The following is a 19,585-nucleotide window of genomic DNA, read 5'->3' as shown; positions in this document are numbered from 1 at the left end:
GAGACTATAGCAATACACAATCTGAAGAAAATTGTTTATGGAGAATAAAAAAATGACTCATTTCCAACGTGAATAGATTTTTTTTTGAAATAAAGGTTCTTGTCTTGTGGGGAACGATGCACAAATTTTTGAAATCCGGTACCAACAGGTATAATCCCCCAGAACTACGTTTTCTTTCAAGCCTTTCAACCAATCAATGCGACCTCTTAGGCAGCTTTTGCTAAACCTCGAGCAGTTTGTTGAAAACTTGCTTCAGATATGAAACTTTGGTATTCAGGGAAGCCCTTATTATTCCCAATAAAATTGCCCGATAATAGATCGATTCATCCAAAGCTCACCCTGCTCGTTCAGCTCGTAATAGTCCGATTAATTCCCCTTCAGTAAATTTCAATTCACTTTCCATGTTTCCTCGAGATGGCCCTCGCAGACATATTCCTCAAACGAAATATTCACGGCAAGCTCTACCACCACGAGTACAGAGTACCAGGTCCACACTCGCTCTCGGGGAGGACGGTGTGTGCATGCACTTACTCAAAACCGATGGCGACGGCGAGGCGAGGGGGATGACAGACAGCGACCGACGAGGTCAGCCGGAACCAGGAGCTCGATCCCTTTCCTGAACAAACAAGTACGCCGCGGCGATGTGTGGTTAGAAGAGATTAACGTCGACAGCCACCAATCGAACGCACACGACGCGCGAAGCCAACGGACGCCAGCAAGGAAGGTATCGTCGACATTCTTCCACCACATAGGTCTTAACCAAAATCAACTTTAGTTACTCTATTTAATCATCACGCACAGACAGTCAAAAGACTCCCGTCCATTCGGATCTGGACCTCGCCTCGCCCCTCCTAACCACAAGATCTTTTGCCACCATCCGGAAAACCAAAAAAATAAAATGAGAAGATCTTTTGCCGCCATGATGATGAATTCATGATGAAGGAATATTAACAAGAATAATATGTATAATCGTGCTTAGAATAAGCTGGGGAAAATTAAACAAACGAACTTTGCTTCACATGTTACATTCTACGTGTAATTCTATCTCAGGCTTGCTTCCTTCTTCCTTGTTCGGCACGTCGACGGGAGGGAGATGGGCCCGGGCCGGAGCCCGTGGCTCAGGAGCACTCGGCCCAGCCCTCCACGGCGGGGGCGGGGGCGGGGGCCCGGACCGCGGTGCGTGCCATCCACGACGCCACCGTGACCACCAGCCTCGCCGGCACGTGCGAGCTTGCCTCCAGCCGGCGGAGCAGCGCGGCCTCCGCGCAGCCGGATCCGGCGACCTCCGACCAGAGCGCGGCGGCCATCGCGACGCGGAGGGGTACGCGGGAGGCGGAGACGCCACGGCCCAGCGCCCGGAGCGCGCCCGCGGCCCTGGCCGCCCGCCGGCGCGCCGTTCCCGGCGCGAGGCCCATCCGCTTGGCCCACCCCTCGAGGACCACCTCCGCCCGCGCGCGCCGGTGCTTGCACCCGGCCCTCCTCCTCCCCGCCGCCCGCGTCGCCGCGGAGGCGGCCGCGCACGAGTCGGCGGTGGACACGCAGGAGGAGCTGGACGACGACTCCGACTCCGAGCCCGCGGATCCGGCGTCCGCGGCCGCGGCCGCGTGAACGAGCCGGCGCCGCAGGTGCCTGGAGGCGAGGAAGTTGGCGCCGTGCACCTTGGCGTCGCAGGGCACGCAGAGGAAAGCCGAGTCCGCCGCGCAGTGCACCGCCGCGACGCCCCCGCACAGCTCGCACCCCGCGATCGCGCCCGCGCACCTGTCGCCCGCCATTACGAACAGCAGCTTCTCTTCTCGATCCTCCGACCAGCCTCTGCCTGCAGCCTCTAGGCGGGGGATGGATCGCTAGCGGCTATGAAAACCAGGCCCACCGGAGCTAGCGTAGCCCGCGCGTTGCGGGAAGGAAGCCGGCGGCGACCGCGAGTTGCAGAGGGGAGACGGCAGACCTGGTCTGTGCGGTCTGCGACGAGGTCGGGAAACCGCGGCGTGGGGGAGGAGGTGAGAGATGCGAGAGATGGGTTTGGACGGACTTTGGAGTCGGCAGGCAGCTCGGGTGGAGGATATTTAAAGAGGCCCCCTGCCCTGGGATGGAGACCAGTGGCTCCTAGCGGCGAAGCGTAGTCCAGCTCCTGCTCACCGGGGCCGTGCGATTGATTAATCGGCGGGCCGTGGAGAAAAAGAATGTGGAGCGTGCGGTTTTCCGTTTGGGAGTGTGTGGACGGCGGGGGTCGGGGTGTTTGGGTGGGGCTCGATCTTATTTGTGGCTGATGTTCCTCGCCGTGTTGTACACCCAGATATTTTGAGCTGGTACAAGTGGGCAGTTTTGTACTAGTATATGAGAGCTAGCTGGCTGCCCGTACCGCTACCGCCATAAATGCAACTTAATAGAACCGCTTGATCTGATATGGAGGGTCAGGATTTGATCAGTGCTCTACCGAAGGGATCATGACGTAGCCGGTCGCCATGTTCCATTTACCCTGTTTGGATCCATAGGTTAGAGTTAGTTTAGGTTAGTTTGGACTCAACTAACCCAAAAATATCCAAACAGGAAGGGTTGTTTGGGTTAGATGCATCTAACCTACTTAAAAAATTAACCCATCCAAAAGATGCTTATTTGGGTTAGTTCTTCTCGAGACCACTAAAAAACACATTTTTCTCTCACTCTACCCGCAGCAGCCCTGCCATATACTCCCGTTCCAACCCCATCGTCTTCCTGCGGCCCGTCCGCCCGTCAGTAAGCAGCCGCGGCTCCTTGCGCGGCCCGTCCCTGTCGGCCTCGGCCAGCGCGGCTCCTTGCGCAAGGACGACGCATTCGGCCGGCGGGCTACGCGAGAGGCCAGCGTGGCTCCTTGCCGGGCGCGTCCCCGTCTGCCTCGGACATCGCAACTCTCGCCAAATGATTGAGAAAGAGCATTTATTGTCAATCTAACCCTGCCATCCATACACTTTTTTGGTTGGAGTTAGTTCAGAGTTAGAATCTAACTCTAACCTCTAACTAAGTTAGAGTATCCAAACAGGGCCATTGGATCACAAATCCGGGTGTCAGGGTCGGAGCACTGGACATACGCGCAATTATGAGACTCGTGTGGTGTTTTCTGCTAACCTTGTGGAACGTAGACATTGTCCTCCGAATCGCAGATCCAGCGGCCCTGCTGCCCCGGAACACCAAATGTGTACTCTTTACACACTCAGTGGTAGGTTGCTGACCTTATCTTAGTCGGTTAGCACCCGCTGTCATTTTAGCCTCGGTGGTCTTGCCATCGAGCCCTCCTCCCTCCTCGTCCATCATCTCTCCTTCTTCCTCCTAGCTCCTTACTCTCCCCTCCCCATCCCACTCATTGTGTCCAATGGACATGAATTGGGGTGTCACACATGTCTATATGGCAGATTTGAAGTTTCGAGTATAGCATAAACACACATTTTGTGCATCGTTAATGAGTTTAGTTTCACTTATTGAAATAGTCAAATACACTCGCACAACAACTACACATGAGTGGAGCGGGGGAGCTGCAAGATTGACCAAATCATCAACTATTAGTGAAAATGACACCTTAGTGAAAGATATAATCCACCGAGACACATGATACTTCAAGCTGTTGAGTTGAGGTATAACCACATAGTGGCTGCAGTATCTATGGCCCATGAGGTATTGTCATACCATTTATCATATAATTTATCTATGGCCGCCGCAACCCTCCACCACCTCCTCGCTCCACGGCCGCACATCCACGCCATCGCACCACCCCTCCGCCGCCGCTGCCAAATCGGCAGTCGCTCCGTGATCGCCTAGCTTACCCACCACCGCCTGTGAACCCTTTCGTGATGCCTATCCCTGACATGGAGGCTGCTGCTACGGGGCTCCCCCTCGGCACGGCCGCGAGGCGCCCGTTGGGATCCACCATCCTGCTGGACTTCTCTCAAGAGATGGCCGATCGAGAGCTGAGCCTGCGGGAAACTGCGCTCGTCGTCTCGGTGGCGGCGGAAGGCATGTACCCCGCCAAGGTGAAGGCGGGCATCATGGCGGAGTTCCCGGAGATACCACCAGCGGCGCTCTACGTCTCCCACTACTTCGACTCGTTCGTCGCCAGGTTCACCAACAGACGTTGGAGGGACATCATTTTCGAGCGTGGCGTCTTCCACGACAATCAGGGAGCGCCTTTCCTGGTGAAGGACTGGTCGCGCCGCTCCCTCTCGCAGCTCAAGACGCTACGCTTCCGGGCACGCCTCTTCCTTGAGGGCGTTCCCCTGCAGTCATGGTCGCTCAGCTACGTGGCAAAGCTGCTGCCAATGGTGAGGATCGACGCGGTGGAGGTGGAGTCGCTCCACGAAACTGACACTTCCTACTTTGTGCTTTACGCATGGGTAGAAACGCCAGACAAGCTGCCTCGCTTCATCGACCTCGGCACCCACGAGCTACGGCGGAACGTCGACTCCGTTGACCACCTACGGCTGCCGGCGGGCTTCTTCTAGTCGGTGGATGGTGCCAGCCCGCTGCCACTCTGCCCTAGAGTGCTGGCGGGGTTGGTTCTGGTCCACCTCGACGAGCTCGAGGAGTTCCCGGTGGCGTCCGGGGGCCAGGGGCCAGCTGCGGGCCGGGACGGTGATAGGCTCCCGCCGCGTCCAAGTCCATGGGCGCGGGGATGCATCGATGGCTCGCGCTCCACCGCGGCGGCGGTGGGGAGGCCCTCCATCTTCGCGCGCATGGCGAGGCCAGGCGGTGACTATGGCGGCCGCCACGTCGCCATCGTCGTCGACAACAAGGTCATCGGTTACAACTTCCCACTGCACGCGTCGGCATCCAGCCTGCCGGCGGTGGAGGAGGAGCAGGCGCAGAGCCCTAGCGTCACGGACGACGTGCATGGCCTGGGGCCATGGGGCCCATCCGGGGCTGCCACGAGCGCAGATGGGGCCCCTGCACCCGCAGCGGCGGGGCCTGCTGAGGCCCCTTTGGGCATGCCGCAGATGCCTCTACTGGAGCTGCAGAGAGATGGAACCCGCTTCGATGATTCGTCTGTCGTGGCAGGCCACGGGACCGACGGGGACAAGGCGGACGAGGCAGCCGAGGTTGACCAGGTGCCGGTGTCGGGCATGCCTGACCGCTCGTCTGGCCGGCGTGCTGCATCGCAGGATGCCGTTGGCGGGACGCGCGCTGCCCCTGACATGGGAGGAGACCCAACCACGCACCAGCTGACACCTACCACGGGCAATGAAGAGGTGGCCTGCACCGCTCCTGGTGGCGTGGGTCCAATATCCGCGGTGGACCAGCTCATTGCCGAGATCACGAGCGACATCAGCCCGCCGATCCTGCAGCGGCCAGCGGAGGCAAGGCCCAGGGCGCCACGTAGGCGTCGCTCCCCCATCTCCAACCCTCGCAGGAGTGGAAGGCTGGCCTCCAGGACGGCATCCTCGCTCAGCGCGGTGGTCAAGGCCCAGCAGCTCATCATGCAACGCCTCGGCATTGGTGCCGACGAAGACGATGCCATGCAGCGCTACGAGCTCTCCTTCGAGCGGCCGCTCACGCAGCTGCAGATCGAGGCGCTGACGGCGCTTGCGGCGGCTCCATGGGTCAAGGCCACGACGCTGAGAGGAGCAAGGAGCACCGCTACTGCGACTGGAGAGAGGGTGGTGTCCTAAGGTGGACGCAGCCGGCCACCGATGCCATAGTTTCCTATGGATAGTTGCCCTATGCTCGTTTGGAATGTTCGTGGGCTCAACTCGTCTGCAAGACGAGGTGTAGTCAGAAGACTGGTGCATCAATCCGATGTATCCCTAGTCTGTTTCCAAGAATCGAAGCTTTCCTTTGTTGCTAGCGCGGATGTTGTTGAGTGTTGTGGCCCGGCGTTCACCAAATTCTGCTTCCAGCCGGCGGATGGTACTAGGGGAAGAATTGTGTTTGCCTGGAAGGATGATCACATTGAAGTGTCCTACTCTAGCTGTACTGCTAACTACGTCATGATCACATGCACGCACCGCAAGTCTGCCAAGTCATGGAACATGATCGGTGTGTATGGGCCACAGGAGGACGAGGAAAAGCGGGCCTTCCTAACAGGCCTCCGCCAGGTGATCACCGCAAACCTCGGACTGCTGATCTGCGTAGGAGACTTTAACCTGATTTGCGCTGCGTCCGACAAATCAAACAGCAGAATAAACCGGCGAATGCTAAATGCTTTCCGCAAGTTCATCTCTGATATGGAGATCAAGGATATATACTTACATGGCCGGACCTACACATGGTCCAACGAGCAACAGACTGTTGGGGAACGTAGCAGAAATTCAAAATTTTCCTACGTGTCACCAAGATCTATCTATGGAGAGACCAGCAACGAGTAGAAAGAGAGTGCATCTACATACCCTTGTAGATCGCTAAGCGGAAGCGTTCAAGTGAACGGGGTTGATGGAGTCGTACTCGTCGTGATTCAAATCACCGATGATCCTAGTGCCGAATGGACGGCACCTCCGCGTTCAACACACGTACAGCCCGGTGACGTCTCCCACGCCTTGATCCAGCAAGGAGAGAGGGAGAGGTTGAGGAAGACTCCATCCAACAGCAGCACAACGGCGTGGTGGTGGTGGAGGAGCGTGGCAATCCAGCAGGGCTTCGCCAAGCACCATGGGAGAGGAGGAGTAGGAAGGGAGGTAGGGCTGTGCCAGAACTTCGTGTATAGCTCCCATGCGCCTCCCCACTATATATAGGGATGGAGGGGCTGGTTTCTTGCCCTCCAAGTCCATTGGGGCGTTGGCCAAGGTGGGAGGAAAGAAATCTCATTATTTCCTTCCCCACCGATTGTTATCCCCCCTTTTTAGGGATCTTGATCTTATCCCTTCGAGATATGATCTTATTCCTTCTAAGAGGGGATCTTGGTGCGCCTTGACCAGGGGTGTGGGGCCTTGCCCCCACTACCCACGTCCATGTGGGTCCCCCCATGCAGGTGGGCCCCACTCCGGAACCTTCTAGAACCTTCCCGGTACAATACCGAAAAATCCCGAACATTTTCCGGTGGCCAAAATAGGACTTCCCATATATAAATCTTTACCTCCGGACCATTCCGGAACTCCTCGTGACGTCCGGGATCTCATCCGGGACTCTGAACAACATTCGGTAACCACATACAAACTTCCTTTATAACCCTAGCGTCATCGAACCTTAAGTGTGTAGACCCTACGGGTTCGGGAGACATGTAGACATGACCGAGACGTTCTCCGGTCAATAACCAACAGCGGGATCTGGATACCCATGATGGCTCCCACATGTTCCACGATGATCTCATCGGATGAACCACGATGTCAAGGACTTAATCAATCCCGTATTCAATTCCCTTTGTCTATCGGTATGTTACTTGCCCGAGATTCGATCGTCGGTATCGAATACCTTGTTCAATCTCGTTACCGGCAAGTCACTTTACTCGTTCCGTAACACATCATCCCGTGATCAACTCCTTGGTCACATTGCGCATATGATGATGTCCTACCGAGTGGGCCCAGAGATACCTCTCCGTTTACACGGAGTGACAAATCCCAGTCTCGATCCGCATAAAACAATAGATACTTTCGGAGATACCTGTAGTGCACCTTTATAGTCACCCAGTTACATTGTGATGTTTGATACACCCAAAGCACTCCTACGGTATCCAGGAGTTACACGCTCTCATGGTCGAAGGAAGAGATACTTGACATTGGCAAAGCTCTAGCAAATGAACTACACAATCTTTTGTGCTAGTCTTAGGATTGGGTCTTGTCCATCACATCATTCTCCTAATGATGTGATCCCGTTATCAACGACATCCAATGTCCATAGCCAGGAAACCATGACTATCTGTTGATCACAACGAGCTAGTCAACTAGAGGCTCACTAGGGACATATTGTGGTCTATGTATTCACACGTGTATTATGATTTCCGGATAATACAGTTATAGCATGAATAAAAGACAATTATCATGAACAAGGAAATATAATAATAATACTTTTATTATTGCCTCTAGGGCATATTTCCAACAGTCTCCCACTTGCACTAGAGTCAATAATCTAGTTCACATCGCCATGTGATTAACACTCACAGGTCACATCGCCATGTGACTAATACCAAAGAGTTTACTAGAGTCAGTAGTCTAGTTCACATCACTATGTGATTAACACTCAATGAGTTTTATGTTTGATCATGTTGCTTGTGAGAGAGGTTTTAGTCAACGGGTCTGAACCTTTCAGATCCGTGTGTGCTTTACAAATCTCTATGTCATCTCCTAGATGCAGCTACCACGCTCTATTTGGAGCTATTCCAAACAATTGTTCTACTTGGAGCTATTCTAAATTATTGCTCCATTATATGTATCCGGTCTCTCTACTCAGAGCTATCCGGATAGGTGTCAAGCTTGCATCGTCGTAACCTTTACGACGAACTCTTTTACCACCTCCATAATCGAGAAAATTCCTTAGTCCACTAGTTACTAAGGATAACTTTGACCGCTGTCCTATGAGCCATTCTTGGATCACTCTTGTACCCCTTGACTGACTCATGGCAAGGCACACTTCAGGTGCGGTACACAGCATAGCATACTGAAGAGCCTACGTCTTAAGCATAGGGGACGACCTTCGTCCTTTCTCTCTATTCTGCCGTGGTCGAGCTTTAAGTCTTAACTTCGTACCTTACAACTCAGGCAAGAACTCCTTCTTTGACTGGTCCATCTTGAACACCTTCAAGATCATGTCAAGGTATGTGCTCATTTGAAAGTATTATTAAGCATTTTGATCTATCCTTATAGATCTTGATGCTCAATGTTCAAGTAGCTTAATCCAGGCTTTCCATTGAAAAACACTTTCAAAATAACCCTATATGTCAACAACATATACTCATCAAAAATTCTATAGTGCTCCCACTCACTTCTTTGGAAATACAAGTTTCTCATAAACTTTGTACAAACCCAAAATTTTTGATCATCATCAAAGCATACATTCCAACTCCGAGATGCTCACTCCAGTCCTTAGAAGGATTGCTGGAGCTTTGCATACTTATTAGCATCTTTCGGGATTGACAAAACCTTCCGGTTGTATCACATACAACCTTTCCTCATTAAAATCGTCGAGGAAACAATGTTTTGACATCCTATCTGCAAGATTTCATAAATAATGCAGTAATCGCTAATATAATTCCAACAGACTCTTAGCATCGCTACGAGTGAGAAAATCTCATCGTAGTCAACTCCTTGAACTTGTCGGAAAACATCTTAACGACAAGTCGAGCTTTCTTAATGGTGACATTTACCATCATTGTCCGTCTTCCTTTTGAAATCCATCTGTACTCATTAGCCTTACGACCATCGAGCCGTTCTGCCAAAGTCTACATTTTGTTTTCATACATGGATCCTCTCTCGGATTTTATGGCCTCAAGCCATTTATCGGAATCCGGGCCCACCATCGCTTCTCCATAGCTCGTGGGTTCATTGTTGTCTAGCAACATGACCTTCAAGACAGGATTACGTACCACTCTGAAGTAGTACGCATCCTTGTCATCCTACGAGGTTTGGGAGTGACTTGATCCGAAGTTTCATGATCAATATCATAAGCTTCCACTTCAATTGGTGTAGGTGCCACAGGAACAACTCCCTGTGCCCTGTCACACACTAGTTGAAGAGACGGTTCAATAACCTCATCAAGTGTCCACCATCCTCCCACTCAATTCTTTCGAGAGAAACTTTTCCTCGAGAAAGGACCCGATTCTAGAAACAATCCATATTGCTTTCGGATCTGAATTAGGAGGTATACCCAACTGTTTTGGGTTTCCTATGAAGATGCATTTTATCCGCTTTGGGTTCGAGCTTATCAACCTGAAACTTTTTCATATAAGCGTCGCAGCCCCAAACTTTTAAGAAACGACAACTTAGGTTTCTCTAAACCATAATTCATACGGTGTCATCTCATCGGAATTACGTGGTGCCCTATTTAAAGTGAATGTGGTTGTCTCTAATGCCTAACCCATGAACGATAGTGGTAATTCGATAAGAGACATCATGGTACGCACCATATCCAATAGGGTGCAACTATGATGTTCGGACACACCATCACATTATGGTGTTCCAGGCGGTATTAATTGCGAAACAATTTCCACAATGTCTTACTTGTGTGCCAAAACTCGTAACTCAGATATTCATCTCTATGATCATATCATAGACATTTTATCCTCTTGTCACAATGATCTGCTACTTCACTCTGAAATTACTTGAACCATTCAATAATTCAGACTTGTGTTTCATCAAGTAAATATACTCAACATTTACTCGAATCATCTGTGAAGTAAGAACATAATGATATTCACTGCATGCCTCAGCACTCATTCGACTGCACACATCAAAATGTGTTACTTCCAACAAGTTGCTATCTTGTTCCATCTTACTGAAAATGAGGCTTTTCAGTCATCTTGCCCATGTGGTATGATTTGCATATCTCAAGTGATTCAAAATCAAGTGAGTCCGAACGATCCATTTGCATGGAGTTTCTTCATGCATATACACCAATAGACATGGTTCGCATGTCTCAAACTTTTCAAAAACGAGTGAGTCCAAAGATCCATCAACATGGAGCTTCTTCATGCGTTTTATACCATTATGACTTACATGGCAATGCCACAAGTGAGTGGTACTATCATTACTATCTTATATCTTTTGGCATGAAAATGTGTATCACTACGACCGAGATTCAATAAACCATTCCTTTAGGTGCAAGACCATTGAAGGTATTATTCAAAAATAGAGTAACCATTATTCTCCTTAAATGAATAACCGTATTGCGATAGACATAATCCAATCATGTCTATGCTCAACGCAAACACCAATCTCGGTGGTAGAGGGAGCGTGCGATGCTTGATCATATCAACCTTGGAAACACTTCCAACATATATCGTCAGCTCACCTTTAGCTAGTCTCCGTTTATTCCGTAGCTTTTATTTCGAGTTACTAACACTTAGCAACCGAACCGGTATCCAATACCCTGGTGCTACTAGGAGTACTAGTAAAGTACACATTAACATAATGTATATCCAATATACTTCTATCGACCTTGCCAGCCTTCTCATCTACCAAGTATCTAGGGTAATGCTGCTCCAGTGGTTGTTCCCCTTATTACAGAAGCACTTAGTCTCGGGTTTGGGTTCAACCTTGGGTTTCTTCACTAGAGCAGCAGCTGAATTGCCGTTTCATGAAGTATCCCTTTGTTCCCTTGCCCTTCTTGAAACTAGTGGTTTCACCAACCATCAACAATTGATGCTCCTTCTTGATTTCTACTTTTGTGGTGTCAAACATCATGAATATTTCAAGGATCATCATATCTATCCCTGATATGTTATAGTTAATCACGAAGCTCTAGCAGCTTGGTGGCAATGACTTTGGGGAAACATCACTATCTCATCTGGAGGATCAACTCCCACTCGATTCAAGTGATTGTTGTGCTCAGACAATCTGAGCACAAGCTCAACGATTGAGCTTTTCTCCCTTAGTTTGCAGGCTAAGAAAATCGTCGGAGGTCTTATACCTCTTGACGTGGGCACGAGCCTGAAATCCCAATTTCAGCCCTCGAAACATCTCATATGTTCCGCGACGTTTCGAAAACGTCTTTGGTGCCTCTACTTAAACCATTTAATTGAACTATCACGTAGTTATCAAAACGTGTATGTCCGATGTTCGCAACATCGACAAACGACGTTGGGGTTCAGCACACTGAGTGGTGCATTAAGGACATAAGCTTTCTACTGATCGCATAATCGCTACTATCAACTTTCAACTATATTTTCTCTAGGAACATATCTAAACAGTGGAACTAAAGCGCGAGCTTACGACATAATTTGCAAAAGGTCTTTTGACTATGTTCAGGATAATTAAGTTCATCTTATGAACTCCCACTTAGATAGACATCCCTCTGGTCATCTAAGTGATCACATGATCCAAGTCAACTAGGCCGTGTCCGATCATCACGTGAGACGGACTAGTCATCATCGGTGAACATCTTCATGTTGATCGTATCTACCATACGACTCATGCTCGACCTTTCGGTCTCCGTGTTCCGAGGCCATGTCTGCACATGCTAGGCTCGTCAAGTTAACCCTAAGTGTTTTCGCTGTGTAAAACTGTCTTACACCCGTTGTATGTGAACGTAAGAATCCATCACACCCGATCATCACGTGGTGCTTAGAAGCGACGAACTGTAGCAACGGTGCACAGTTAGGGGAGAACACTTCTTGAAATTTTGTAAGGGATCATCTTATTTACTACCGTTGTCCTAAGCAAACAAGATGCATAAACATGATAAACATCACATGCAATCAAATAGTGACATGATATGGCCAATATCATTTTGCTCCTTTTGATCTTCATCTTCGGGGCTCCATGATCATCATCGTCACCAGCACGACACCATGATCTCCATCATCATGATCTCCATCATCGTGTCTTCATGAAGTTGTCACGCCAACGACTACTTCTACTTCTATGGCTAACGTGTTTAGCAATAAAGTAAAGTAAGTTACATGGCGTTCTTCAATGACACGCAGGTCATACAATAAATAAAGACAACTCCTATGGCTCCTGCCAATTGTCATACTTATCGACATGCAAGTCGTGATTCCTATTACAAGAACATGATCAATCTCATACATCACATATCATTCATCACATTCTTCTTGGCCATATCACATCACATAGCATACCCTGCAAAAACAAGTTAGACGTCCTCTAATTGTTGTTGCATGTTTTACGTGGCTGCTATGGGTTTCTAGCAAGAACGTTTCTTACCTACGCAAGACCACAACGTGATATGCCAATTGCTATTTACCCTTCATAAGGACCCTTTTCATCGAATCCGTTCCGACTAAAGTGGGAGAGACTGGCACCCGCTAGCCACCTTATGCACCAAGTGCATGTCAATCGGTGGAACCTGTCTCACGTAAGAGTACGTGTAAGGTCGGTCCGGGCCGCTTCATCCCACAATACCGTCGAAACAAGATTGGACTAGTAACAGTAAGCATATTGAACAACATCAACGCCCACAACTACTTTGTGTTCTACTCGTGCAAAGAATCTACGCAATAAACCTGGCTCTGATACCACTGTTGGGGAATGTAGCAGAAATTCAAAATTTTCCTACGTGTCACCAAGATCTATCTATGGAGAGACCAGCAACGAGTAGAAAGAGAGTGCATCTACATACCCTTGTAGATCGCTAAGCGGAAGCGTTCAAGTGAACGGGGTTGATGGAGTCGTACTCGTCGTGATTCAAATCACCGATGATCCTAGTGCCGAACGGACGGCACCTCCGCGTTCAACACACGTACAGCCCGGTGACGTCTCCCACGCCTTGATCCAGCAAGGAGAGAGGGAGAGGTTGAGGAAGACTCCATCCAACAGCAGCACAACGGCGTGGTGGTGGTGGAGGAGCGTGGCAATCCAGCAGGGCTTCGCCAAGCACCATGGGAGAGGAGGAGTAGGAAGAGAGGTAGGGCTGTGACAGAACTTCGTGTATAGCTCCCATGTGCCTCCCCACTATATATAGGGGTGGAGGGGCTAGTTTCTTGCCCTTCAAGTCCATTGGGGCGTTGGCCAAGGTGGGAGGAAAGAAATCTCATTATTTCCTTCCCCACCGATTGTTATCCCCTCTTTTTAGGGATCTTGATCTTATCCCTTCGAGATATGATCTTATTCCTTCTAAGGGGGGATCTTGGTGCGCCTTGACCAGGGGTGTGGGGCCTTGCCCCCACTACCCACGTCCATGTGGGTCACCCCATGTAGGTGGGCCCCACTCCGGAACCTTCTAGAACCTTCCCGGTACAATACCGAAAAATCCCGAACATTTTCCGGTGGCCAAAATAGGACTTCCCATATATAAATCTTTACCTCCGGACCATTCCGGAACTCCTCGTGACGTCTGGGATCTCATCCGGGACTCCGAACAACATTCGGTAACCACATACAAACTTCCTTTATAACCCTAGCGTCATCGAACCTTAAGTGTGTAGACCCTACGGGTTCGGGAGACATGTAGACATGACCGAGACGTTCTCCGGTCAATAACCAACAGCGGGATCTGGATACCCATGATGGCTCCCACATGTTCCACGATGATCTCATCGGATGAACCACGATGTCAAGGACTTAATCAATCCCGTATTCAATTCCCTTTGTCTATCGGTATGTTACTTGCCCGAGATTCGGTCGTCGGTATCCAATACCTTGTTCAATCTCGTTACCGGCAAGTCACTTTACTCGTTCCGTAACACATCATCCCGTGATCAACTCCTTGGTCACATTGCGCATATGATGATGTCCTACCGAGTGGGCCCAGAGATACCTCTCCGTTTACACGGAGTGACAAATCCCAGTCTCGATCCGCATAAAACAATAGATACTTTCGGAGATACCTGTAGTGCACCTTTATAGTCACCCAGTTACGTTGTGACGTTTGATACACCCAAAGCACTCCTACGGTATCCAGGAGTTACACGCTCTCATGGTCGAAGGAAGAGATACTTGACATTGGCAAAGCTCTAGCAAATGAACTACACGATCTTTTGTGTTAGTCTTAGGATTGGGTCTTGTCCATCACATCATTCTCCTAATGATGTGATCCCGTTATCAACGACATCCAATGTCCATAGCCAGGAAACCATGACTATCTGTTGATCACAACGAGCTAGTCAACTAGAGGCTCACTAGGGACATATTGTGGTCTATGTATTCACACGTGTATTACGATTTCCGGATAATACAGTTATAGCATGAATAAAAGACAATTATCATGAACAAGGAAATATAATAATAATACTTTTATTATTGCCTCTAGGGCATATTTCCAACACAGACCCCTACCATGGTCATGCTCGACAGGGTGCTCTACAACGAAGCCTGGCATCATATGTTCCCGGCCTACTTGCTGCAAGCGATGTCCTCGGCCGTCAGTGACCACTGCCCCCTCCTCCTCACCTGTGACGCAGAGTTCAGACACAGCAGGCAGTTTCGCTTCGAGAACTACTGGGTGCAGCTCGAGGGGTTTCAGCAGGCGGTCGCCTCGTCTTGGAACCAGCCGGTTCAATCACCTGATGCTTTCGTGGTTCTGCACACAAAATTGAGCAGATTGGCAAAGGAGCTTAGAAGATGGTTTGGTAATGTTACTTCCTCCCTTGGCCAAACAATGGATGTGATCAATGAGCTAATATACAGACTTGAGAAAGCCAGAGACAACCGGGCCCTCACACCAGAGGAGCACCGGTTCAGAAACAACCTCAAGGTGCGGCTGTTGGGGATCAGTGCACTACAAAGATCGATTTGGCGCCAGAAGTCTAGGGTTCGCGGTATCAAGGAAGGAGACGCATGCACCAAATTTTTTTCACCTGAAGGCCTCGGCAAGACGACGCAAGAATTACATCCAGACAATTCAGCACGAGGGGCAGCTATACGCCGGGCAAGAGGATAAGTTGAGACTGGCCTGGGAGTTTTTCCATGGACTGGTTGGCTCCCCGGCCGAGCGTTCCAATCAGCTACTCTTTTCCCAGATTGGCTACACTTTCAGCACACATGCCATGAGCCAGCTCGAAGAAGATTTCTTTGAAGAGGAAGTTCTAGAAGCAATTAATGACACCAGTCCGGACAAGGCGCCCGGACCAGATGGGTTTACGGGGTTGTTCTATCAACGTTGCTGGCAGACCATCAGAGGAGATGTCATGGCAGCGATCAACAAGTTTGGCAGCTTGAACGCTTCAAACCTGCAGGCTCTTAACACCGCCATCATGATCCTCCTACCCAAGTTGGAAGGAGTGACAAAACTGACGGAATTTAGACCAATCTGCCTAATTCATAGCTTTGCAAAGCTGATTGCTAAAATTCTTGCCAGTCGCCTCCAGCCGCTGATGCACAACCTCATCTCCCCCTGTCAGAGCGCATTCATCAAGAACCGTTCAATTCTCGACAACTTCATGTATGTTCAGGCCATGATCAAGACTCTGAAAGCTCGAAAAACGCCAGCCATCCTATTGAAAGTGGACATTGCAAAAGCTTTCGATAGTGTTTCATGGGAATTTCTGCTGGACCTGATGCGCGCTAGAGGCTTTGGGCTGCGATGGACGAATTGGATATCAGGGCTATTGGCGACTGCCTCCACGCGCTTGAACATCAATGGGGACCTGACCGAGACAATCATTCACCGCAAGGGGCTACGGCAGGGAGATCCGGTGTCGCCACTGCTCTTTGTCATAGCCATCGACGCCCTCGCTGCCATGTTCGATACTGCCTGCCAAAGAGGGGTGTTGGCTCCCATTGGAAGAACGACAATGCCCTACCGCCTATCCATATACGCTGATGATGTCGTGGCCTTTCTCAACCCATCCAAAACCGAGCTCCATGCTGCTATCGAGCTGCTCTCCTGCTTCCAACGGGTCTCTGGCCTTCGAGTAAATTGGTCCAAGAGCGCCGCCACGCCCATCAGATGCAGTGATGGAGAGGCCGAGTGTGCGGTCGAGGAATCTGACTGTGACATTAGGAATTTCCCGGTGACCTACCTTGGCTTGCCTCTGACTGATGGGCGCCTGCGACGGGAGGACCTGCAGCCGGCCCTTGACAGTCTGTCCAAGAGATTGAGAGGGTGGAAAGCCAAGCTGATTGCACTGCCGGGAAGAATTGAACTGGTTAGAACCACCCTCTCCGCAATGGCAATTTATCGGATAATGGCGATTGCGCCGCCAAAGTGGTTCATCAAGATGGTGGATAGGCTGCGTAGGGGCTTCCTTTGGGCGGCGGACGAGGTTTCCCCGACTGGTAAATGCTTAGTAAGATGGAGCAATGTCTGTCGGCCTCGAGAGCTCGGAGGACTGGGCATCCATGACCTGCAGAGACAGGGAAGCGCCTTGCGGGCCCGTTGGTATTGGCTCACATGGACTGATAGAGACCGGCCTTGGGGTAATCTGATCCTGCCGAGTGACCCTGACGCGGAGGCTGTATTCCGTGCATCGTCAACGATCTGCATCGGCGATGGGCGAACGGCGTCGTTCTGGCGCTCGCACTGGGCTGCCGGAAACAGACTGGCCGATCGCTGGCCCAACCTGTACAAGCACTGCAACGGGAAACGGTTATCCTTCAGGGCGGCGATGCTTGACAACCATTGGCTGACGCTCCTCAAGCCCAACCCAACGCCGACGATTCTACACGAGCTCTGTGATCTCTGGGAGGCTGCTACGAGCATCACCATCAATGACAACGTTGAAGACCGGATTGCCTGGAAGTGGACAGCGTCCGGCGAATACACGGCGGCTTCTGCATACAAGATGCAATTTAAGGGCAGCATTCAAACCAACGATAAGACCATAATCTGGAAGGCAAAAGCATCTCCCAGGGCTAAATGCTTCGCCTGGCTGCTGTTGCAAGGGAGGATCATGACGGCGGATAACTTGGCCAAGCGAAGGATTGAACACGACCTGATCTGCTCGCTATGTCATGTCGCGCCGGAAACGGCCCACCACATTATTGCGGCATGTCCCTTCGCTGTGGACGTGTGGGAGAGGACCACATCCTCGCTAGGCATGCCGTTCACTGCGCTGCCTATGCCCACAGACTGCTTGCTGCGGCTGCGATTCAGACGACAAACTGCCGGGCTACCGAGAGCGAGACGAGCCATTTGGAAGGCCTCTTGCCTGCTTGTGTCATGGGGCATCTGGAAGGAGCGGAACGCGAGGGTTTTCAATCACGTCTCCTCCTCCGCCGAGCAGGTTCATGGCCGCATCATCGATGAGGCAAGGACCTGGCAACACGCTGGGCTTGCACCGATGTCAGCTTTCTTTGAGCCACCTTGAGTTCGCTAGATCACTTTTGTACAGGGCGGACTAATGCCAGCCACGCTAGTTTTGTTTTCCTTGGGCCTCGGTTTACCATGTACCTTACCTTCTTCTTCATCAATGAAAATCAGCGCTCTGCTGTCTTTCCGTCAAAAAAGAATGCTTGAACTAGCCACACCGTTCAGGCCCTACGATGGTAACTCAACTACACTAAAACACCATCCTATTTTCCTATAGTTGAAGCTCGTACTTGCCAACGACATGGCATATATTTCCTAGTCTATCAACTCTCTCACATCCGTTCTTGTCACAACCATACTATCCTAAAAAAGAAATAGCACTTGTAATTGCCACTTGTGATCAAATCCTATCACTCGGGTGTTGTTACCACGGGACACTTGGAGTATTCTAAGGCCTCTTGTTTGATGTGATGTGAAGAGTATAATAGGGCTTTGATAAGCGGCCACGGTTAAAGGATAAATAAAAACATATACGTAGCTTGTGGCACAATCAAATGGCTACGGGAGAGGCAAAGTGGGCCGTTGGTTTTGGTGGCACGAACTAGTCGAGCGATCCAGTCCACAAAACCTTAGCCCCACTCGGAGAGTTTATTATTCTCATTCTGCGAGGAGAACTCACAGGTTGCTTTTGGTTGCTTTCGTTTGATGTGTATCATATTTGGGGTTGGATTAAAAATATATTGATATGTATGATGAGATGTGATGTTCTCTTTATTTCATTTGGGCCATTTATTAATTTGAATTTGAATGGTTTAAAAACACTAATTTTAATATATATTTGAATTTCGTCTTTCTCAATTTTTGAATAAATGATAATATATGTTCAGTTGGAGTTTGTATGCAAACTTTTGATGAATCGATGGAAGAATTCTTGTTTAGTAAATGAAGTTTTAAGGGGTGGGGTACTTGACCGAAAGTATAATTACAAAAAGGGGGACCTAAGATGAGAAATAGGATGGATAACTAAGATATAAGGTATGTGGTAGAGATGCCCCAAGGCTTCTTGATTTGGTGTGGAGAATATAATACGGCTTTGATAAACAGACATGGTTAAACGATCCAAGAAGACATGAAAGCATCTGGAGTGTGTAGTTTGTGGCAGAATCAGCGCGAGCCGTTGGTTTTGATGGCAGGAACTCGTCGAGCGATCCATGTCCACAAAACCTAGTCCCACCCGAAGAGTTTAATATTCTCATTCTAGAAGTCTAACTCATACACTGCTTTCCGTTGCTATGTATCCTCTTTGGGGTTGGATCAAAAAAATATACTAGATATGTATGATGAGACATGATATTCTCTGTGAGCAAAAGAAGAGAAAAAGATATGATATTCTCTCTCGTGTATGGGGTCATGGGTGATGGAATCTTGCTTGAATTATTGCTTGAGAAATGTTATCTGCTCTCAAATCGTTCTTCTCAAGAACAACCATTTCTTCTTTATTTGGTCATATGTATGGTTATCTGTCTAGTTCCTCTTTGTATCATGCTTTTTCTTGGACATATCCTGGCGGATTGGTCCATTTGGGTGTTGATCACTTTCCTTTTCAGTGCTGCAGATAGGCTTGACGCACCTAATCCGGCTACCACATGGCCACATGGGGACCAACTTACACAAAATCGCCTTGTATATGTTGCAAAGCAACCTTTTAGTCGAAATTTGAAGTTCAAACCAAAACCTCAATTGATTTTCTCTGCACAGAACCATTCAGTTCCAGCAGACATGACCGGCCGTGTGAGCCATACATAGCTAACTGGTGATCTAGCTCTTT

The 19,585-nt window shown here is 49.8% G+C and overlaps 1 protein-coding gene across 1 annotated transcript; it reads right to left on the bottom strand.

Annotated features, from left to right (window-relative positions):
* Positions 1-894: 894 nt before the first annotated feature.
* LOC119326345 (B-box zinc finger protein 32-like) lies at positions 895-2,162 on the bottom strand. The gene has a single exon (XM_037600016.1). It carries the CDS (start codon positions 1,770-1,772, stop codon positions 1,119-1,121), a length of 654 nt encoding a protein of 217 aa, XP_037455913.1. The 5' UTR covers positions 1,773-2,162; the 3' UTR covers positions 895-1,118.
* Positions 2,163-19,585: the final 17,423 nt, after the last annotated feature.

This window comes from Triticum dicoccoides, chromosome 6B (genome assembly GCF_002162155.2).
Source record: "Triticum dicoccoides isolate Atlit2015 ecotype Zavitan chromosome 6B, WEW_v2.0, whole genome shotgun sequence".
NCBI classification, from domain to species: Eukaryota; Viridiplantae; Streptophyta; class Magnoliopsida; order Poales; family Poaceae; genus Triticum; species Triticum dicoccoides.
This window is presented reverse-complemented; position numbering and strand designations above follow the sequence as displayed.

Excerpts from the sequence above, each read along its gene's own strand:
- LOC119326345 (XM_037600016.1), bottom strand. The coding sequence starts at position 1,772 with ATGGCGGGCGACAGGTGCGCGGGCGCGATCGCGGGGTGCGAGCTGTGC.